Source organism: Pinus tabuliformis, chromosome 3_2 (genome assembly GCF_031772625.1).
Source record: "Pinus tabuliformis cultivar Carrire ecotype Pingquan chromosome 3_2, CPIR1, whole genome shotgun sequence".
Lineage (NCBI taxonomy): Eukaryota > Viridiplantae > Streptophyta > Pinopsida > Pinales > Pinaceae > Pinus > Pinus tabuliformis.
In genome coordinates this window covers 122,213,182-122,237,262 of record NC_142302.1, presented here as the reverse complement: position 1 = coordinate 122,237,262, position 24,081 = coordinate 122,213,182, and the positions used below count along the sequence as shown (strand labels likewise).

General features: G+C 37.7%; 1 protein-coding gene across 1 annotated transcript in view; it reads left to right on the top strand.

Moving 5' to 3' along the window:
* Positions 1 to 23,144, top strand: part of LOC149180119 (vesicle transport v-SNARE 11-like) — a 103,126-nt gene extending 79,982 nt beyond the window's left edge. The window contains exon 5 of the mRNA XM_089415905.1: positions 22,730 to 23,144. Coding sequence (XP_089272031.1) covers positions 22,730 to 22,885 — 156 coding nt within the window. The 3' untranslated portion in view covers positions 22,886 to 23,144. The remainder of the gene's footprint in view (positions 1 to 22,729) is intronic.
* Positions 23,145 to 24,081: the final 937 nt, after the last annotated feature.

The window sequence follows — 24,081 nt, the reverse complement described above, 5'->3', positions numbered from 1 at the left end:
TCCTGAGTACCTGAGTAGGGTATGTCCTGAGAGAGACAATGATGAGTGTGTCTATAAATCATTGGTCTCACTAGCATTGAAGCTCAGATCTTATGGAGAGATGGAGCTGTTAGTCAAGGCCTTGCTATTTAACAATGCTGGTTGATATGATGATATACAAATGAGTGTTGAAAAGTGTAACTAGGTTCGGTCTTCATAATGACATGTAATTATGATTTTATGTAATGAGATGTAAATAAGAAAAATAAAATTATTATATTGACTTGCTTCATGGGTTTCATGAGCAAGGGATTTTGTTTCTAAGTCAAGACTCCCATTGAGAGTCTTTAGAATTTTTTAGTCATCTAGTCATAAAATGTTAGAGTCATTGTCATGTAATGAAGTCATGTTACACTTTGTAAAAGAGTTAATCTTGTCTATGTAAAGTATCCTCCAAGACCTTGTCACTTATCCTCTTCAAGTCGGCCTGCAACGATGAAGGGACTCTCTAGAAGAAGTCGACCTACCTCCAGTAGTCATGACGACCTAAAGGACATGTGGTGAGGTGTATATATAGACACACTCGTACTCCATTATAAGTAAGCAACACGACTTGAAGAAGTGCGAAGAAAAGGTGAAAGCAGAAGTATGAAAAAGGAGTGAAACAGAAGTGCGAAGAAGAGGTCGAAAGGAAGTGCGAAGAAGTGATAAAGGAAGGGTTCTTCTGGGCATACGAAAGGGTTATCTTCTAGGGCAGCGAAGGAGTTTCTTCTGGGCAATGCGAAGAAGGGTTTCTTTTGGGTTTGGGCAAGCGAAGGAGAAGTTTCTTCTAGGGGAGAAGGGGAAGGATTCTTCTGAGAGGTCGAGATAGAGACAAAGTTTCTCTAGAATAGACCAGTGAAGACCTAGAGACTGAGATTCTCTAGAGGAAGTTGAGAAAGAACAGTGTGAAGAATAGAGACCGAGTTTCTCTAGAAGGAGTTGAGGAGAGCAGTTTTAGATTAAGAAGAAAGTCGAAGAAGGGAAGAGGCAGAGCATCAAGGTTAGTGACAAGGTCCTTGGGAGGATACTGGAGTCAAGGGTCTGTCTCATGGTCTTGGTAATTATCAATTGAAGATCTAGAAGAATAATTTTGATTGGGTTTGCCTCTTAAGAGGTGAGAGGTTTTGGCCTTGGCTGAGAAGCCTGCATACTGTGTCACTTGTTCTTTTATTGTGCATATTGGTAATTGTCTTGATGAAGAGAACACATTAATAAGCTAACAAAGAAAAGACTATAAACTAAGGAAGTAAAAGTATATCACAAGCAATTATCTAGAGAAATTTTGATTGCCTTAGATTTCTCAACACAATATTCAGTCCAAAAATTTCAGAGGCCAACCGGGGATGGAGAGGCAAACTATAAGGCCAAATAAGGCTAACGCTAGGCCCAATAGGGCTAGCATTGGGGTGAAAGAGGTCTAGAAGGCCTAACAGCTAGGGAAAGAGGCCAAAAGGAGGGTTGAAAGGCTCAAAGAAGAGGTCGAGAGAGAGAGAGGAGGGCCGTAGAAGAGGAGGAGGAGGAGGGCCGAGGGTAGGGAAAGGCCTAGAAAGGCCCACGGTCGACCCTTAGGGCTGTCGTCTAAGCTCAAGGAGGGAGGCCAAGGCCCTAAGGGCTCATGGCCAGGCCAAAAATGGCCTTAGGATCCCACGACAAGGGCTAGAGAGGAGGCCATGGTTGTTAAGGGCTTACAACTAGCCTCTAAAAGGCTGAAAAGGGTGATGCAAGGTCTCAAAGGACTGACGCAGGGGGCAAGGAAGGTTGACGTTGAGGCTGGAGGAGGATGCTAGGCCTTTGAGTGCTAAAAAAGTTGCGACCCTTACCGGAAAATAAATTTGCTTCAAATCTTCATTTTCTTGCAAATTCTTTAGTAGATGTCCTTGCAAAATTTCTTAGAGGCTAGATCTTACCCTCAAGGGCCTAGATCTAGCTCTAATCTAGCTATTTGCCTTTGATCTCACCTGCACAAATGAATTCACAAATACCCAAAACCCCAATATATATAAAATTTCAAAAATTTCAAAACCCTAAAAACCCCAGTTGCAAAACAAGAATTAGAAAATAATTTACAAAATTATATTTTACAAATTCTATTTACAAAATGTACAAAGAGAGATTTTGAGCGATAATTGTTTTTTTTTGAAGATTTTTGATAATGTACTTTGAAAATAAATGCAAATTACAGCCTTAGAGAAGTTAGAAAAACCATAAAAATATTTGAAGTCTAAACAAGGTCAATGTGTGCCGACAGTTTGTGAACTTGGAGCGGAAGGGTCGGGGAACCTGCAAACACCGTGTAATTTCTCAAGCATAAACTGTTAGAACAATAATGAATCAGATCACCTAAGATAAGCCCAGAACTTATTAATAGAATGTTCCTATCATCTATAATGAAATAACGATTTAATTTAAAAATTTAAGACACAATATAGGAATGCCCATACCCAACACATACCACAAATCAATAGAACAAAGACACCATGAATTGCACCCTAAAGTTTTTATTATGATTATTCAAAACATTCCCAATGGGACAATGTTTTACATCACTTTTTTAACAGAGTTACATTAGCCAAACATCAAATGGCATGAGGCACAAATGACTTATAATTTATAGATAAATCCTCCAAGTGGAAAATAACAGCTAGTTGGCTTGATCCATGTCAAAATAATTTCGGCCGTCGGCAAGTCGTTGAAAATATTTTTTTGAAGAATTTTCGAATTTCTCATTAAACCCATTTTTTATTAGCTCAAAAATAATCATTTTGAGCTAATTTTCTCAAAAAATTGACTTTGACTTAACTACCAAGGCCCAAGGGTCCATTTTTTCTTGAAATTTCCAATATTCCTTTGGTGGGAGACATCCAAAATTAATTTCTTCAATACCCACGAATTTTTCCGCTTGGAAATTTAATTTATCCATGAATTTAATTTTTGACTGTAATTAATTAATTTTCTGGCTTAGGATTAATTTTATTTTTGCCAAAAAAGTTTAATTAATTGACACTTGAGGGAATTAATTATTTTTTCCACCCTCTAATATTTTGGCCATGGTTAAGTATGAGGGACCATGCACTAAAATATTTTTTACATGAGATTTTACTAATTCTACCCTCAAAGTGGGAATACTTGTTCGTTATAGACCCGCAAAATTCATATCCAATTTTGCGACACAACATGATCTGCTAGATCAAGCGATTTGTAATAAAATAATTTAGCCAATTAGCTTAAATTATTCCTAGACCACTTTTATAGAAGACTCGACTAGAACACTAGGACTCACCTAAGAGTTTGACGATAAATTCCACCCTAGCTTTGGGGTGAGGTTAGAGGGAATGACTTTTCCGATCATCCGTGTTTAAAAACATAGGTGAACCAGTGAGAAGAAAATCCTCCTAGGATGAAATTTATCGTCAAAATAATAGGTTTACCTAGGTTGTTACATACATACACAGTCTTACTAGCATCATTTACATTACAAATTTGCAAAATGGGTTTACAACGACTCAAGAGCTGATCACTGATGATCTCAATCTTTGAAGAAAAATATGGTACCACTGCTTCGTTGGAACTTTGAAAAAATGTGTGCAATAGGCCCTTCTTCAAGTCCTTTGATTGCGCACCAGTGAACTACAAACTGCAACTTCAACCTGCTAGCTTCAATACTACAACTTGTCCTGCAACTTCAACCCTGCAATTTTGGCCTTGCAGCTTCCAAGGAAACCCTTATTTCACCTCCTCTTGAGACCTTCCTAGAGCAAAACAACTCCTCCTAAGGTCAACAAGGTTTAGATAAAGTATTCTTCCTTCCATCTATTAGATGTTGCACTTCGTCCTATTGCAACTTAGATCTGCCACTTCAACCTCTTTTTGCAGCCTAGAAACCCTATAATTTCGCACGTGTGAGAGAGGTAGAGCCCCAAAACAAGATATTTCGTCCTCCTTTCTTCTCCTAGACTTTTGCTCCCCTTTCTGCTTCTCTCAGCGACAGATCAAATTTCTTCTTGTGATATCGAACTTGTGGAGTGAGTGAGTACCAAATGAGGTCGAACTGCTCGTTTATATAGCCTTTCCATGGGGTCAAATTCCCTCCTTTAGGCCAACTTGATGCTCCCAGGGCTGACTTGTAATTTAGGAGTTTCCAGGAGTTTCTAGACTTGAAAATAATACTTTTACAAGATATATTTTGCCTGGAAAGGTCTTATAAACATGATGTTGACTCCTTTAACTCATGACAATAAATCCTAAGACCTAACAAACCCTAGAAGCATGAAGAACATGCTTTTACCTAGAAGACCATCAATAAAGAGCATGAAACCCATGCTTTAAAAATAATAACTTTTTCTTCTCTTCTCTTGTTTGTTACATAGTATACATATTAAAATGAGTACAACAACAGTTATGAAGACCAAAACTAGTTACTTTTCGAATAACGCTGTGGATTCTAAGTTAGAAAACTCAGTGTATTTGTAATTTATGTTTCCAAAACAACAATTGTTTGTATTTCTGGTTTTACACTTAGAAATTGCGAATCAATTACTGGGTTATAAGGAAATCTAACATGGTATCAGAGCTTAGCCTCTGATTGAAGACCAAACATAGTTTTATCATCAGGAGCAGGTGTTGCAATTCAGAGGGAGCGATTTTATTAGATCGATTTGGCCACTAAAGTTTCTGGGTAGTGCACATTGTTTCTGGGCTGTGCGAGTTGTTTTGTGTAGTATGATTTGTCAGTATGGTGTATGAGGGTCTCAGATTTGAAGACACATTGGATGATGCGTCCAACTTGTTGAGAAATCTAGGGCATTCAATGTTAACAATTTCTTTGCTTGATAATTGCTTGTGATATGCTTGTTCTTCTTTTACTTATGATCTTTCACTTTGTTAGCTTGTTAGTGTGTTCTTTCTCATCAAGACAATGATCAACATAAAGAAAAAATGACACAAAATATAGGCTTCTCTAGCCAGGGCCCAAACCTCTCATCTCATGAGAGGAAAAACCTGATAAAATTCTTCTTCTAGATCTTCAATTGATAAGTACCAAGACCATGACACTGACCCTTGACTCTAGTATCCTCTTTAAGAACCTTGTCACCAACTTGGTCTTCCTTGCCCTTCCTTCTCTTGCTCCTTCTAGAGAAACTCAATCTCTACTTCTTACGTTGCACCTTCACAATTTCCCTAGAGAATCTTGGTCTCTAGGTCTTCTAGAGAAACTTGGTCTCTACTTCTCTAATTCAGAGGATTCCTTCCCAGAAGAAACTTGTTCACTGCCTCCTGGAAGATTCCTTCTTCGCTGCCCCAAAAGATATTGCTACGCCAAAAGATTCTTCTACCCCAGAAGATATCTATTTGCTGTCCTAGAAGATCCTTCTTCGCTGCTCCAAAAGATTCTACTTCATTTGCCCCAGAAGATTCTTCCTTTGATACCCTAGAAGAGTGTCCTTTTCTCTTTTGAGAAAACCCTTTCTCACTATCTCTTTTTCACACTTCTTTCTGCGCTTCTTCACTGGAATGGAGTTCAAACTTTATGCTTAGAATGGAGGCCAAGTTCCCCTACTTATACCCCTCTTCTTTGGGTCTTTAGGCCGACTTGTTCTGGCAGCTCCAAAAATGTTTGTAGGCCGACTTGAAGAGGTTCAGTGATAAGTTCTTTGGAGGATACTTTACATAGACAAGAGGACCTTTTACAAAGTGTAACATGACTTCGTTTACATGACAATGAATCTTATATTTTATGAATAGATGACAAATAAATCCTAAAGATTCTTAATGGGAGTCTTGACTCAAAAACAAAGTCCTTGCTCATGAAACCCATGAAGCAAGTCAATATAATAATTTCATTTTTCTTATTTACATCTCTTTTACATAAAATCATAATTACATGTCATTATGAAGATCGAACCTCGTTACACCTTTCAACACAACTTTTGTTCATTTCATGAAAGGATAACAGTGATGATGAAGGAGCAAGGGGTATGGGATTTTGTTGATAATGTCCCAACTGCACCAACTGACCCTTAGTAGTTGGCTCAACATAATAAGATGGATGCCAGGGCAAGATGAATCATCTTGGAGGGAGTCAAAGACCATATTATTCCTCATCTGTTTGGGAAGAAAACAACCAAAGCCATGTGGACAACCATCATTGGTCTTTGTCAGGGTTCAAGCAAGGCTAGGAAGTTGGTATGGAAGGACAAGCTTAGGAACATTGCAAGGTCCAAGTCAGATTCTGTGGTGTCTTACCTCACCGAGTCTTCCAAAGTAAAGGAAGAGTTGGCTAGGGTGAGACAGTTCTAGACAGGGATCTGGTAAATTTTGCTCTATTGGGTTTAACCAAATCATGGCAAGCCTTCATGGATGGGATATGTGCTTGAGAAAAGCTTCCAGATGGGAGCAATTATGGGGAGACGATGCTTATTTGGAGATTCACAGACAAACTCAATTTGGGTTTTAAGGAAATCAAAACAACATTCCTCAATGGGGTTGTTAAGGAGGAGATTTATATTGAGTAGCCGTAGGGATTTAAGACATGCAACAAAGAGACACACGTATGCAGACTCAAGAGAGCCTTGAATTGGCTCAAATAGGCTCCACGGGCATGGTATGTTTGGATTGACATTTACCTTCAGGGATTGGGCTTCACCAAGAGTGAAGTGGACACCAACCTCTACTACATTTGTTAGGAACTTGACTACACTGGGGGGGAGGGTGAATCAATGTAGTGTATTTATGGACATCAAATTTTTTGTTTACTTTCTTTTCAATATTTATTTGAACTATTAAATGACCAACAAAACATCATATCAATAACAAATTTAATATGTAAACAACATTTAAATCATAGCATAAGAGACATATAAAAGCAACACATGTGGACACCAGATATAAGTGGAAACCCATAAAGGGAAAAACCATGAATTTTTTGTTGTTGTGATGCAAAGGAAAGCTCCTACTTCCTCTATTACATCAGCTTTTGGAGGCTCCAACCTCTCTGCTATTTTGCAAGCTACAACTTGTTGGGAAGCTCCTACTCCCTCTTTTACAATAGTTTTCTGTATGCTTCAACCTACAGAAGGCTTCTACCTCAATTTATTTTTGCAAGCTACGACTTGCTAAGAAGTCCTTCTCCCTCTTTAACAGGCTCCAACTTGCTCTTTATGAGGCTACTACTTGAAAGGAGAAAACAATCCCCTGATACATACAACATTTAATGTGATGGTTTACCTAGTCTTTGTCTCTGTTTTGAACCATGTTTTTTTTGCTCTTTACATTTGTTTATTTCTTGCTCCTCCTCCCTATTTCTGCATCACGTTTGCTCCTCCTCCTCTTTCTCTTTTTGCCACGTAACTTACGAACTAGGTCTCACCACAACTCAACCATCTGTCTAACCAACTAACTCTGCCTTCGAAAATAACATCTTTTATAAACATAACTTGATGGCTGTTAGTATTCCATAAAGCATTCACCATCGTTCCACGGGGCACATCCCTGCACCCCACGCTTCCCACGCACTTGGGACGGGGGGACACTTGCGGAAATGTTTCCCCATGTCTCCCTTTTGGGGAGACATTGGGGGAAACGTTTCCCTAGTGCGGGGGACGTGTCTACCCAAAAGGGGTCCTTCTGGGCGCACCCCCATAAAAGGGAGACACCCAGAAGTAGGGGATCCCCAAAAGCACCCCTTTTGAGTTTCAAAAACTTTTGTGTGGGGAAACCAAATAACCAAGCCTATGGACCTATTATTGCCATTACCATGAAATGACTCAGGATGTTTGAGAGCGGTTCCAACCTCCTTGGATTTCATATGGAAAAAATTTTAAGATCTTACTTAAAATCTAACAGACTTGACAAATTTTCAGATTTCAGGATTGGGGGGATTGCAATGTTTCCACTAGATTTTGTCATTTACAAGGGTATGGAAATAGTATTTAATCAAGAACACCAAGCCCTCTATGTACCTTTATGTTAATGGCATTGGTTGTCAAACTTCTCTATCATGAGCCTACTAAAAATGTCCTCATCACTCAAACAAAATCTTGACTTGACATGCTACATTTTTTCTATCTTTTTTTAATGTTTGGAGGGTGATATTGATGATGAAGATCCTAATATAGGTAATGATTTTGATGATATGTAGGTATTTATTGTAGCATGATCTTTTTTTGATGCTAGAGGCCATCTAGAGTCTATTTGTTGATGTATTGTCTGTTCACAGATGGATTGCATTCAGTGATATTTTTGATTATGTGCACCCTTACATGCTATATGAATCACAAATTTTGCTTATTTGTGTATATATGTTTTGGATTCATATCAATGCACATGAATATATATGTTTCTCTTTAAAACGTGAATATTTTGATTGTTTTTGGTCGATCAATTTTTAGGTCTGGTTTCATTTCTAGTTCCGGTCCGGTCCTTGGTTTAGAAGGTTTTACAGTTCGATCACTAGTTCAATTTCGATAACTTTGGTATCTACTATAGTGTATTTTGCTTAGTACTTATCAAATTCTAGAATGATGAATGATGAATTTAAATTTTAAATCAATTTACATTCTAGAGTGATGAATGATAAATTTAATTTGTAAATCAATGTATATTTTAGAATGATGAATAATGAATATGGATCAATGTATTTCATTATTGAATCTCGTGGTGTATGGATGAATGATGTATCTACCAATATGAACGATGAATATGGAACAATGTACTACATTATTTAATTCGATTATGTATGGATCAATATATTTATGTTTTTATTATATATATAGAAGTCTCCCTGCCCTCCCTAAATTTTCCTAAAATTTGAGGGTACTCCCACACGTCACCCTTGTGCGTCTCCCCACACCCACGTCATCACATCACATTGGCATTCACATCACAACATACCTCTGACAAACAACACATACTCAACTCTTTTACCTCCTGATCAACAACACCTCAACAACATGAGAGCACCAATTGAGCACTTCAATGTCCTTTGCAATCAATGACAACTTTGCCAACAACATTTTTGTTGGAGGTGAGTCGCTTATTCTGGTGTTATATCTAGACGATCTAATTTTGACAGGTGTAGATAAGCTCATCTAGGCGTGCAAGAGAGATCTTGCAGGCAAGTTTGAGATGAAGGATATGCGGTTGATACACTATTTCCTTGGGCTGAATGTTTGGCAGGGTGACAGGGAGATCTTAATGGGACAGGGCAAGTGTGCCCTGAAGATTCTTAGGGGATTTCACATGTAGGATTGCAAGCCCATGACCACACCCCTAGTCACAAACTGGAGGAAGGTGGATACATCCTAAGTCATCGGGTTTGACGAATTTAATCCTAGGGATTTGAAATTCACCGAACTTCAAGTGAACTCGAATTTGTTCGATCAAGTTCGCCGAACAAAATGACGAACTCAAACCCGAATTTTGAACCCGAACTTAATCGCCGAACTTGATCGCTGAAAATTAAATTCATCTTGAAATTTGCCATTGAATTTGTTCAGGTTTGATTTTATCTGGTTAAAAAAAAAAGATTTTTTATGCACGCCCATCTAAGTTACTTAGGGTTTTGTTTTTGCCGCTGTTTAAAAAAATGACAAATCGTTGTTTATGTATGCCGTAGGCAAGGTGGGTTTCTTTTTGTTTCATTCTCACAAATCGCACTAACATACACATCGTCTCGTGACAGAGCATTGAGTTGCCACTGAGCACTAGCAGTAGCACTGGGTGGTAGGGCACAACAGGCTAACAACGTGCTGCGTCATTGGCTATAACATTGCCACTAGAGGCCCACTATGGCCTACGCCGTGGCCTGTCTCTAGAGTCCAAAGTTCAGTCTCCCCGTCTTGTGGCCGCCGACGTCGACTCCAAAGTCCACTGTCCAGACTCCCGAGCATCTGTTCTAGACTTCCAGTTCAACCAAATCATAAGCAGTCTTCAACGAGGCACACTGTCCAGACTCTAGCCTCCAAGTAAGTCAAAAATTAAAATGCACATTTTTTTTATTGGTTAAAAATTAATAAGTTAATATATACAATTTTACAAATTACAATTTACTAGTTTTTTTTAATATAGTGACTGGGCTCTCAGGGTTCAACCTGAGAGATCCAGACTCTTTAAATTTATTTTACAAATTATAGTTTCATAATTTCATTCTGCAAAAAAATATAAAACTAATTAAAATGTAAATTAAAAAAAATGGCAAACATTTCAATCTTCAAGCCTTCACTTGAGTCTTCAACAATCAGAAGTTCAAAACCTTCAAATTTCAATGGCACCCCCAAAATCAACCGATGTAGCATGGAATTTTGTAAAAAAAGAGGGGAAAAATCTTTTGTGTCAGCTGTGTGGACATCAATTCACTGTCTCTTTAACTAGAGCAGTGGATCACCTTGTCAGTATTAACAATGGAAGTGGAGGTGGTGTTGAAGGCTGCATTAAGATCTCTGATGAACAAAAAACCGCAGTGGAGAAAGACTATTCCACTTCAAAGATGGAAAAGGAGAAAAGGGAAAATAATAGGCAGCGAATTGAGAGGTAGATTGCGATGTCTTCCTCCAACACCATTAATTCAATCTCAACCATTGGTGGATCAAGTTCTACTCAAGTAAAAACAGGTGGAACCAAAACATTAAATCAATTATGGAAACTTGTGGAGAGACAAGAAGTTGATGATGTTGTTGCAAAATTCTTTTATGCATGTGCAATTCCCTTTAATGTGGTGAGGAGTCCATATTTTAAAAATGTAATTAAAAAGGCCATTGAATTTGGGAAGGGCTATGTTCCTCCCGAATTTGAAGCTTTAAGGACAACTTTGCTAAAGAAAACAAAAGACAGAGTGACAGGAAAGTTGGTTCAAATTAAGGAGTCTTAGAAACTTACAGGATGCACAATTTTGAGTGATGGTTGGTCAGATTTGTGTCATCGCCCATTGGTCAATGTGCTTGTTTATAGTCCTCAAGGGGTACTTTTCTTGAAGGCAGTAAATGTAATGGATCAAGTAAAGACATTAGAATTTATTTTTGGAATTTTGGATGAAGCAATTCAAGAGGTTGGGGAGAAAAATGTGGTCCATGTTATTACAGATAATGCATCAAATTGTGTTGGTGGAAGGAAGCTGATTATGGAAAAATATAATCACATTTATTGGACCCCTTGTGCAGCTCATTGCTTGGATTTAATGTTGCATGACTTAGCCAAATTTCCTTGGGTCAATGAGACAATTCGAAGAGCCAAAACAATTGCAAACTTCATCATCAACCTTTGTCTCACTTTGAGCATATATAGGAAGAATGCATTAAAAGAATTGTTGAGGCCTTGTGATACAAGGTTTGCCACTTTTTATATTACTCTGAAAAGAGTTGTGAGGAAAAAACAAGCCTAAGAGTTGTTTTTTGCAATACTGAGTGGGAGAGATCTACCCTTTCAAAAGAAACTAGGGGGAAATATGTTGAACAAATAGTGCTCAATAATGGCTTTTGGGAAAATGCAAACAAGGTTTTAAAAATATGTGGCCCAATTGTTAATGTGCTCCGCATGGTTGATGGTGACAAACCTTGTATGGGTTTTGTTTATGAAAGCATTGATCGTTGCCGAGAGACCATTGCAAGTGCTTTTAATAATGTGGAAGCTGATTACTTGGAGATATGGGATTTAATTGATCAAAGATGGAAGTTGATGCATAGTCCATTACATGCAACAACATGCTATTTGGACCCTAGATTGTTTGGGTTATCAAAACATAGGGATGAAGAAGTCATGAATGGACTTATCCAGGCTATTGAGAAGCTAAATCCAGATCCAGTAATTGCAGGTTTGGTCAGAAGTCAATTGTGGGCATGCAAGTTAGAAGAAGGGTTATTTGGAACACAATTATCAAAGTATGATAGGAGCATAAGTGATCCAGCAGTATGGTGGGAATTTTATGGTTCAGAGGCACCAGAATTGCAAAATTTTGCAATTCATATCTTAAGCCAAGGATCAAGTGCATCAGCATGTGAAAGGAATTGGACTTCCTTTGACCACATTCATTCCAAGAAAAGATATAGATTGTTATCTGGAAGATTAGAAGATCTTGTTTATGTTCGTAGTAACTGGCAGTTGGCTTTGAAAAATGTGGCTAAAGAGTCATCCAATTCCTTTACTCCGTGGATTGATCTTGTTCCAAATGCATCAAGGGATGAAGTTGATTTTTACATTGATAGTGACATTGATAGGGAATTGTGATGAATCTGATGCTGAAACATCTAACAGATTCACAGCTCTTACTGCTCTTGATGATATAGAATTTTTTGATATAACAAGTGGGCCACAAGAACATCAAGAATAAAACTTGTGTTCCTGTTTTAGATTTCTAGTTTACCTTTGCATGAACAATTTTCTAAAACTGCCAAGTTACTTTAAAATTTCGAGTTTATATATTTTGAATACTTTTTTATCAGATTGTTTTTCAATATATGAAATCTGATATGGCCCATGGTTTTGTTGAATTTGATATGGGTGCCAATGTCTATGATGAATTTCTCATCTTTTTTACTATGTATGGAAGTTGGTTCTTTACTGTGTTCCACGGGGACATGTCCCCCAGGGTCTGGTGCGCGCACCCCTTGCACCCCACGCACTCGAGATGGGGGGACTTCTGGGGAAACGTTTCCCCACGTCCCCCTTTTGGGGAGACGCAAGGGGGGACGTTTCCCTAGTGTGGGGGACGTGACTCCCCAAAAGGGGGATGCCTGGGCGTTCCCCCTCAAAATGGGTTATGTGTCCCCCCTTAAATTTGCTTGTAAACAATGATTTATGACAGGGAAAACGTAGTATTTGACCATCTTTCCATACTAATGCTATTATGCTATTCATGGTAATGTTAAATTCTTAAAGTAAAAGTGACATTCTCCTTTATCTTTCATTTTCATCCTTCTACTTAAATTTTTAACATTACCATGAGGTGACTTAGGATGTTTGGGAGTGGTTCTGACCTCATTAGATTTCATATGGAGAAAGTAGAATTTTAGATCTCACTCAAAATCCAGCAGACTTAACAGTTTTTCAGGAATTCAGGATTCGATGGAGTGTAATGTTTCCATTGCATTTTGTCATGTACAAGGGTATGGAATTAGTATTTAATCAAGAGCACCAAGCCCTCTGTGTACTTTAGAGTGACTTTTAGACTCATCACTCCATTGTTTTTGAGTTTTAGTTATATCAATTTACTATTCCAGTCTTTAGATTAGTTTTTCAGGAATTCAGGATTCGATGGAGTGCAATGTTTCCATTGCATTTTGTCATGTACAAGGGTATGGAATTAGTATTTAATCAAGAGCACCAAGCCCTCTGTGTACTTTAGAGTGACTTTTAGTCTCATCACTCCATTGTTTTTGAGTTTTAGTTATATCAATTTACTATTCCAGTCTTTAGATTTCAGTATGCATTATAGTCTGTTTTGCTTAGTACTAATTAGATTCTAGAATGATAAATGATGAATTTTAATTTTAAATCAATTTAGAATCTAGAATGATGAATTTAATTTTTAAACCAATGTAGATTCAAGAATGGTGAATAATGAATACTGAATATGGATAAGAGTATTTCATTATTGAATCTCGTGGTTTATGGATGAATCATGTATGTATTAGTAAGGATGATGAGTATGGATCAATGTATTTCATTATTTAATTCAATTATGTATGTATCATTCTATTTATGCTTTCATTATTGAATATGAATTTGAAATATATATATATATATATATATATATATATATATATATTACAAAGGAAAAAAAAATTATATACTCCGACATCCACCCTAATTTCCCTAAAATTTGAGGGTACTCCCACACGTCCCCCTTGTGCGTCTCCCCATCTTGGAGTCTTGGTAGAACATTGGTTCTTTATTGGCACTCGTTTTCATGGTTTATAAAATTATGTGGAAATGATTTAAATGTTTGAGCAATAATCTTATGTGTTTGCAATGTGCATTATGGACTTTGAATGACTTTAAATTGATATATATATATATAGACATTTTTTTTTTCAAATTTATATATGTCGAATTTTACGTTGAACTTTATCGGAAATATTTTAGGTGCCGAACTTTATTCGAATTTCAAGGTCACTGAACTCGAACACGAACACGTACATGGTGACTCATGAGACATCTAGTTCAGAGTGAGTAGATCCTTCACTTTTTAGACGATTGATTGGGTTGTTGTTGTATATGGTAAACACACAACTACATATATGTTTTGATGTTAACTCTTTGAGCAGTTTCGGGTCGAGCCTACTAGAGCACATTGGGTTGCTACCAAGCACGTGTTGAGATATCTCAGGAGTTTGGATTGTGGTATAGACAAGTTGATGAGATGAGGCTTGAGGGCTTCATTGATGCAGATTTGGAAGAGAGTCTGATAAACAGGAAGAGCACATTGGGATGCACATTCAATGTTGGATCAACAACTGTTTTGGTTCAATCAGAAGCAAAACTTGCATTGAGCTCAACTGAGGCTGAGTGCATGGCTGCTAGTTTAATTGTGTGTGAAGCTATTTGTTTGAGGAAACTTCTCGTGTGCTCATTTGGAATAGAGTTGGAACCTACCTTGATCCACTGTGACAAGTAGAGGTGCATCGAGCTCTTTGAGAATCTTTTGTTTTATGATCGCCCAAAGCACATCAACATACGTTATCATCACATCAGGGGTATTGTTCAAAGAGGTATAGTCTCACTCCAATAAGTATATAGAGGAGCAGGCAACAGGCATTCTGAGTCCTGACCAAGGCTTTGCCAGGGAGCAGATTGGTTTACCTTATAGAGAAGTTGGGTGTAGTGCTGAACACCTTGCTCTCTAAGAGGGAGTGCTGATTGGAGTAGAGAAGTAAGGATTTTGGTTTCCAAAGTGCTAAGGCTAGCAAAGGAACCCACAAGGCAACTGCTTTAGCAAAATATTAATTTATTTTACTATTTCCTAAAGTTGGACTTAGGAAAAATTAAAAATTCCTAAGTTAACTTATGATTTAATCTCTGCCTTTCATCACGATTTAATCTCAGCCATTGAGAGAGATGTTAAGGTTGAGGTCAAAATTATAGGAAGAGATTAGCGAGTAAGTGACTAGTATGATGAGCATAGAGAGTGTGATTGGCTCAACAAGAGAAGGGTTTTTAGCAGTAGCGAGCAGATCAGGGATTGAGAGGCCAGAAGGAAGATGCCGAATAGGCTTAGCCCAACTCAGAACCAACGCGGTTGTACATTGAGTGACAATGCGCAGTGAGAGATCGATTTGCATGGCTGTACTGTGTGCAGGGGAGCAGATTCGCCCAAGCATTTCATAGGGGTTTGTATACATCTGTAGAAAATTTATTATTTGTTGAACTAATAGAAAACACAGTTGCAGGTTTTTCCTCAGAGTTGGGGTTTCTTGGGTATATCTTCTGTTCTATGTGTTGAATGTGTTAGAAAACTCAATCTATTTGTAATATAAATTTCCAGAACAACAGTTGTTTGTATTTCTGGTTTTACACTTAGAATTTGCAAATTGGTTAGTAGAATTTAAGGAAATCTAACAATGGAAAAACTGAACCCTTCCTTAATAGAAATTTAAATGAGGTAATTTCTTGCATGATGTCCCAAATTATCCCTTCAAACTATTTTGAAGGGAATTTTCTTTCTTCTACACTTATTTGATGTGTAAAATCTACTCTGATGGGCTCCAAAGCCTTCAATATTGACAGCTGATCATTAGAAACGTTCTATCTCATGTTGAAGTAACTGCAGTGTGCTTGTAAAGGAACGAAATCATGTCATAACCAAGATTTTAACCTCTGGTCTGTGATTCTGTCAGTCTGAATTAGATTGTTGCTTGTCTATGTTGGAACTCATTACTAATATGTTTCTAGAGTAGAATAGCCTAGCCCTAATTCTCTAGCAGTCAGTTTAAGCCTTAAGGTCAAAGTGTTCTCTCTTAGAGGTTCATAAATCAGAAGAGAAGCTGGTGAATGAATTAATGCTGCAAAGATTAGTTGTCATGAGCCCTTTTAAAAAAGTCCATAATGTCCAATATTGTCTGGAATGCTGTGGTGTCTCGAAGTACTACTCTTTTATGTCGAAAACTGTTGACTGGACAGAGTGATTATTTCATTGAAATACTTATACATTCAAAGGGCATACATCAGCAACTATTTTTTGCAAATTTCCATCGGTATTTTTATTCTCCCTGAATAATAAAATTAAAGTTTGATTCTCCTTTTTGAGGTAAGTTGTGGATATTCTAGGCTCTAGCATCTTGCTTTCTTGAGTGAAGATATTTTGTACAAGAATGATTAACTGCTGAATTTCATTTTTCACATTTTTGTGGTCTTGTGTTTCAATAAAAGGGTTGGCTCATATGTTAGGTTATTGTGGATTGAAATATGGTGGTTAATGTTTTTAATTTCTTATTGTTTTATTATATTGTTTTTTGAAAGAGGAAAGTAATTTGCTTTTGTCTTGACAATTTTGTGTTTAAGTATTTGTCTAGCATTTCAGTTAACTTTTTTTATAACTGGTTTTCATCTTGTTGCCTGTTGGATATAATGAATACTTACCAACTTTTTAATGAAGCTATACAACATATACAGGGAAAAGTGGTCACTTTTCATGGGGAAAGCATGCATGTTCCTTCGGGGAATTGTGATTACTGAGTGTTTTAGCTTCTAACTTGATGCTTAAGCTTCAATCAACAATGTCATCTGTTTATACACCCGATGACACATCAACTTCTTTGCAGGGTTCAATATTATGAGCTAAGTTGCAGAAAACGTTGGAGAAGTTTCATTTTTCACATTTTTGTGGTCTTGTGTTTCAATAAAAGGGTTGGCTCATATGTTAGGTTATTGTGGATTGAAATATGGTGGTTAATGTTTTTGATTTCTTATTGTTTTATTATCTTCTTTTTTGAAAGAGGAAAGTAATTTGCTTTTGTCTTGACAATTTTGTGTTTAAGTATTTGTCTAGCATTTCAGTTAACTTTTTTTATAACTGGTTTTCATCTTGTTGCCTGTTGGATATAATGAATACTTACCAACTTTTTAATGAAGCTATACAACATATATAGGGAAAAGTGGTCACTTTTCATGGGGAAAGCATGCATGTTCCTTCGGGGAATTGTGATTACTGAGTGTTTTAGCTTCTAACTTGATGCTTAAGCTTCAATCAACAATGTCATCTGTTAATACACCCGATGACACATCACCTTCTTTGCAGGGTTCAATATTATGAGCTAAGTTGCAGAAAACGTTGGAGAAGGGTCTGTTTCCAGCTGGAAACGAGGAAACTCGTACCGTACGGCCTGGAAACTCATTTCTATCCGTACTGGCCCGTTTGTTGAGGAGGAAACGTGGCCAGTACGGCCGGAAACCAGTGTCCAGGCCATATGGTGGAGTTTCCTCTTCTAACTTGACTTTTTCTTGTATTTTTTAAAAATTTTTCACTTCTAATTCTTTATTGGGCGACTAAAATATCTTATGGATGCTTCTAGATGCCTCTCAAGTTATAAAAAAGAGGATTTTTTTGAGTGGGGCAACCTAATGTTCAAGCCTATGGCCCTAGTGTTGATACGTAGTCATGGTAATGTTCTCTTTTATTTTCATTTTCATCCTTTTACTTAAATTTTTAACATTACCATTAAATAACTCAGGATGTTTGAGAGTGGTTTCGCCCTCATTTGATTTCATATGGAGAAAGTAGAATTTTAGATCTCACTCAAAATCCAATAGACTTATCTGTTTTTCAAGATTTCAAGATTGGGGGATTGCAATGTTTCCATTGGATTTTGTCATGTACTAGGGTATGGAACTTGTATTTAATAAAGAGAACCAACCCCTCTCTATAGGGGAGACTCCCAATGATCAAGAGCATGTAGGGTACTAGGGTATGGAGCTTGTATTTAATCAAGAGCACTAAGGTCGTTCGACTATGTAGGAGGAGACTCCCAATCAAGCACGAGACAAGAAATTAGAAATTTCTCGTCGCTGATTTTGGATATTGCTATTTTCATTATGTGATCATTCATGAGTAAATGTGATGTAAATTTAGAGACTTATAGTTTATGCATTGACAATTGACAATTTAATCATAATGTAATAAACTAGAATGTATGATATATGCTTTATGATTGCACATTATTTCTTAAATGTCCTATTATATATATATATATATTGCGTTTCTCCGTTTCCAAAATTTTGGGGGGGAGGGGGGGTCACGTTTCGTACTTGTGCTCGTTTCGGAAACTCGTACCCATCTCCCCATTGCGTGCAACTTAGATTATGAGTAATTTTTAAAAGCTTTGCAATAAGCCTAGTCTGCTGTGCATATCCAATGTTTTATAAGAGTGTTACACGACACTTTTTGATGTATAATGAAACTTTTCACCGTGTGTCTATTAGTAAGTGAGCGCTTTTAGCATGAGATTTCTTCGCAAACCTTAGGCAGGATCCTTGTGTAACAATATATTCCAAGCTATAACTGTTTTGGTATATGAAATTCTTATTAAACTAGGTCTATGGATTAGTGATTGGTTTTATGTGTATTTTAGTTATCTTGTAGAAGATTATTATTATTTTTAAAAGAAATAGATATGAGGGTTTATATTAAAATATAGATCCGAGAACTAGCCCAGAACCATTACATTTCTTAAGAGTTAACAATATCCGTAGTGGGTTTGAGATTGAGCACTTTGGTTCAATCCAGACCCTCAAATGAGTACTCCCTAATACACAAAATTTATTCCCTTTCCAGCTAAAGATTTTCCAAAATACTCCCAAAATCTAGATACATTTACATTCCATTTTTTACTGCTTGTTGATTTGATTTTGGCTGACTTCTCGTTTTCCTTGGCGAAATGTTTTTGCCCCTTTTCCTGACTTGGATCCAACCTGTGTTTTCTGCTAAATCCAAGTAGTCACCCTTTTGTGAGTGACCTTTGTTGTTTACAACACCTTTGTCACTTTTTAAATCCTTGTTTAGTTGTGCTACCTAAGGAATTGCTTTTTCCAGTCTTGTTTCCTGAGGGTTCACAGGAGGATCTAGTATTCACAAGGGGTTGTTGAAGATGGGGCCTCCTTTGTCTCTGTATCCGGTGGATCCTCTTTGACATGCTCTTCTTCTTGACTGTCTTTTGCTTTCTCCTTATCCTGGGTTTCTTCTTCCTTGTATACTGTATTTTGCAATCGCTTGGGGCAATTTTTGATTACATACCTTGTTTCATAACACACCTGGTATAGGAATGAAACATTTTCACAATCAAGCTTTTGAACCCATACATAGTTTGGAGTCGATAGGAAAACCCTTATCAAAATCCATCTCCACACATATTCGAGCATAAATGGTCTTAAAAAAATGCCAAGTTTTAGAACTACGACTAAGATTTCCCTATTTCATTTTCAATGGAAGTTAACGAAGGAATATTCCATAGATGCAGGGGAAGGTTTTGGAGCCTTTACCCAAATTGGAGCTAACGAGATCAATGTCGATATTGGATCAAAAGAAGGAGACTAGAGCTGCATGAAGTGACCAACATTACACCAAAACCAAGGCTTGGGATCACAAATAATCTTTTTATCTTGAAGGTTATAAAAAAACAACAAAAAAACACCGAGCCATTAAGTTCTTGAGTCAAAAGAGGTTTCTACATATTAGATATCCACTTATGGAGATTGATAAGCCACAACCAAAACTCATTAAATCTACAGACCAAAATTAGTTTTGAAAAATATTTTGCACAACTAAAAGCTTCTTCCCCCAAGGGAACATTATAGGCAGGAGCTTGAACTACCAGAAGAGCAGATCCGAATTTCAACATGGCACTATAAGAAACCTTGGCTTGAGCTGCCTGTGAAGAAGACTCTGCAGAACCGACTGCCATTCCTTCAAGAGGGATTGTCTTTTCCGCAGAATCACTAGAAATCTCCATTAATCTTCGAGATCTGCGCAGTAGGAGGCTATAGGGAGATCGTGCGAAGAGAGAGCAGCTAGCTAGGGCGAAACCATAACTGCTGCAGGGGTTTGCAGAGCTCATTACATTCCAGTTTGCAATCCTCCCTATTCAATTTGTAGATCTCTTTTTTTTTTTTGCAAGTCAAAAGGTTTTTATTAATCAAAGAGCATATACAAAGATGTCAAAATGCATGTGGTCTCACCCTGACCAAGATTGTTGACCAATGCGATAACCATACAACAAACAAAAAGAAAAATTGCCAGAGATCCATAGCCTGAGAGGCCTAACATGCCAGAAAATTAGAACAAGAAAAACACCAGTGATCATAATCAGTCGTCAGAGGTAATTAAAGCAGGATTATCTGGCCCTGTACTTGGAGGGGGAGGAGGGCAATGTAGACAATTGACATGGTGCTCAAAGTGACCAAGCCAAGTTTCTAGTTTTTCAACTTTCTCTGTTAGCGATTTTTACCCGCGCCAAACAATGATCACCTTTTCACGAACATGGCACTGGAAGTATTGGAGTTGTTCAAGTTTGGCCATGACGGTCTCATGCTCCTCCCTTCAGGCTCGATCAAGAGCTTCTAACTGAGCAGTGAGGGATTGCACCAGTTCCTGGACCACTGTGGAAGTCCCTGGATGCCTAGAAAGAGCCCGATCTGCACATCCTTGACTATTGCAACCTCGAGAAGCCATAACACGACCATGATGCTGCCCCCGACCACCTTCGTTGTGCCACAACCACACTAAGGTGACATGCTGATGCGACTACCTGTCATGGAAATTGCTGAGGATCTGCGTCCCCCCACGGGATCCGCAACACCCACACCCCACACCACTCATTGAACCTGCACCCCGCCTGGCACTGCCTCCATGCACAATTGCAGCGCCACCCCGAGAACCTACATGACTAGGTCAACCTTCTGTCTTTGCTGGGGCTAGGATGCGCTAAGAGCGAGGGCTATGCTTCATGATGGAGTCTAGAAGGAAGCCGAGGTCTCAGAGACAGTGACCAAAACGAACCAAAGGCCATCGGAAATAACCCAATCGGACACAGGCAAGAATTGAGAGCTCCAATGCGCAACCACCTTCCACCAGAGGCCAAGCAGACCCCACCGCAGACCGAGAGGGAAAGATAATCCAACTCAAAAGTTCCCACCACGGGAAATTCACCACCATACTAGAACCGAACCAGACCGAACAAGCGAGAGAGACCAAAACAGAAAAGACCAGAAGGGGCAGAGCAAATAGCACACGAGAGAGATTTGAAAAGCGGGTTCCTAGATTCCAAACCAACCAATGCCGCAACGAGACATCGAAGGGAGGTTTGAAACCAGTGACCCTAAAAAGGAAGAATCGAGAGACGAGAACGCCCAATGACCAACACCACCCCTAAGCAAATTCCACGACCCAAAAGGGAACGACACCACCAGTGGACACGAAACCAGTAAAACCAGTAGCGGACACCAAACACATACAACCCAAGAAGCACCCACCAAAATACCAAGGCGAGAAACCCAAAGAGTGCAAGGCAATTAAACCCGGAACCAACTAGAGCCACAGACGACACGCCCTCCGGTTTAGGATGGAGAGGGAAAGTTTCTCAAATTGCAGGAAGGAGAGAGAGAATATTGAATTAGGCTTGCAGGAGGAGCAAAAAACAGACAACCACCACCCTAGCCCAAATACCAGAAGAGATAAGAGCACAGAGGAGTGTGCAATGTTCGGTGAGCCATAGAACAACCAAATAACTTCACGTACCATGCAATTTAACCGATGGTGTGACGACACCATTGACACCCAGATCAGAGTTAATCTATTGCACGCAGGCGAGGGAGAATGGTTCACCCAAGCGAGCCCAAGAGCAATTACATTCGTGTGGTTGAGGCGCTGATCTCCTGCCCTCCCCCGTATTAACGGAGGACCATTTGTCATCCATGACGTGACAGGTGGCTTCAGTAGCCCAACACCCTCATCGAGGATTGTAGAAAAATATTATTATTTCTTATTTATTTATTTTGTTTGTTTAATGTGCTTTGAGGTGCTCTCCAGCCTAGTATGTAGGAGATTTTGTAATGTCCTATCTTGTAAACATTTTGACTTGGTCAAAATAAAATAAAAATAAAAATAACCTTATGTTAAAATAAAAATTCTACATTATTATTTTTATTTTTTGTATAAATTTTTATTTGGTAGTTAACGCAAAGTTTGAAATAGAAATAAAACCAATGTTAAAATAAAAAATTTACATTATTTTTTTATTAATTGTTGTTGGGTAGTTAAGGTAAACTTGACTTGGTCCAGTTATTAGTGGTTTTTGAGCTCTAGGTTTATGAGAACCCATGGTATTGCACGTGGTATCATGTAGAATATAGCCTATATAAATGGGGGAATTAAACCAGCGTAGATCCATTTTAACTCTGGATCCGCGATGTGCCGAGAGGGATCAAATCTCTAGAGATACAAATATCTTAAGATGCAAAGAGATTTGATCCTTCTCGGCACTTGGTAGATCTGGATTTAAGATGGATCTAGGCTGGTTCTATATAAATTTGAACTAGAATCAACTTAACCTTGTTTATCATGTTGTCTCTTTCATCTTCTTAGTTCTTAACTTGAAATATCACACAGGGCTAATGGATGCATACTTGTTTTATGTGGTTATTATCTTCAACTTCAGGATTGTTGTTTTGATTGGTACGATCTATGAATTAAAACTTTACTGTTTGGTCTAATGCATTTTATGTGATGCAGCTTCATGGAGTGGATGACAATATTGGTAAGAGCAGAAAGATTCTTACTTCAATGACAAGGAGGATGAGCCGAAACAAGTATATTATAGGTGGCCTTATAGGTGTCCTGGTTATAGTGATCGCTGTGATTGTTTACTTTAAGGTTGCCCACAAGTAGGTTTGAGAATCTTATTAATTTTTGTGTGGTGTGTGTATTAAAAATATATCTACCAAAAGTGAATAATGCTTCTGAATCTAGGGGTAATTGTGAGTTATGACATCAATCTGAAACATCCTGTTCTAAGTTTGTATTCTACTCGAAACTCATAGCAGACTTCATATGTTGTGGAACATTCTGCATGCTGCGCAGTTCTGGATTGTACTGAATTTTTTATGGTCCATCCATATCAATGGCAACTATGTTTTACAAATATCAACGATGATGTCACGAAGGGCTTTGATGTTTTAGGTGTCAATGACAGTTCTGATGATTAAACTTTCAAATTCTGAACAATATTCGTTTTCTTTGATTTCTCATTTATGCTTGAAGATGTTCCAAGTTACAAGGAACATTTGTTGACTAATTGACTAATTGCATTGTGCTTGCTTAGCTAAAATGTTTTTAGCTTGAAAATAGTGACTTGAATAGATAGGTGTAAATAAAAGTTGTGTCATCTTTAATTTGAGTTTTTCTAGCATATGGATTTAAGATGCTTTAAAATAATTACATAAGTGTTTTGTTTTAGAATTTAAACGCAATGCTCTGGGAAGTAGGTTTTATATGTAGCTACATTCTCAAAACTGAGAAATTTTGGTGGTTGTCATTAACAGGAAATGGCAATTTAGCTGTTCCAAGTTTGATAGTCTCTTATATTTTCTTCTTTATTTTAGATGAAGGATAGTTTACTATTTTCTTGGTTATCCACCATTTATAGACTGTATTTGGGTATGAAGTTATTTTGACAGCGGATTGTGTAGGCGAATGGTGGGATTTCTGTAATTCTTTTTTGGCATATTATGTCTGAAGTTCTAGGGATGTTGATGTCCTTAAACCCATAGTGTTTTCCAAGACTCAAGGTTGAGGTCTGTCAATTGGGTACCACAATGATTATACCATACATAGTGATATATGCAGGTGCTAGATAGGCACATACACACACAGCAGCGGAATGTTTATGGAGAGGGAAGAGAGATTATACTTGATTGTATTCATAATGGCGAATGATGATACATAAGAGGAACAATGTTTCAATACATCTTACAATCATGTTACTATATTAAGATATAACGTGATTTAATTAATTTAATTTAATTATACTAAATGACTAAAATCAAATTACTAAACTATATCTTTCTTAATGAGGATATGGAATC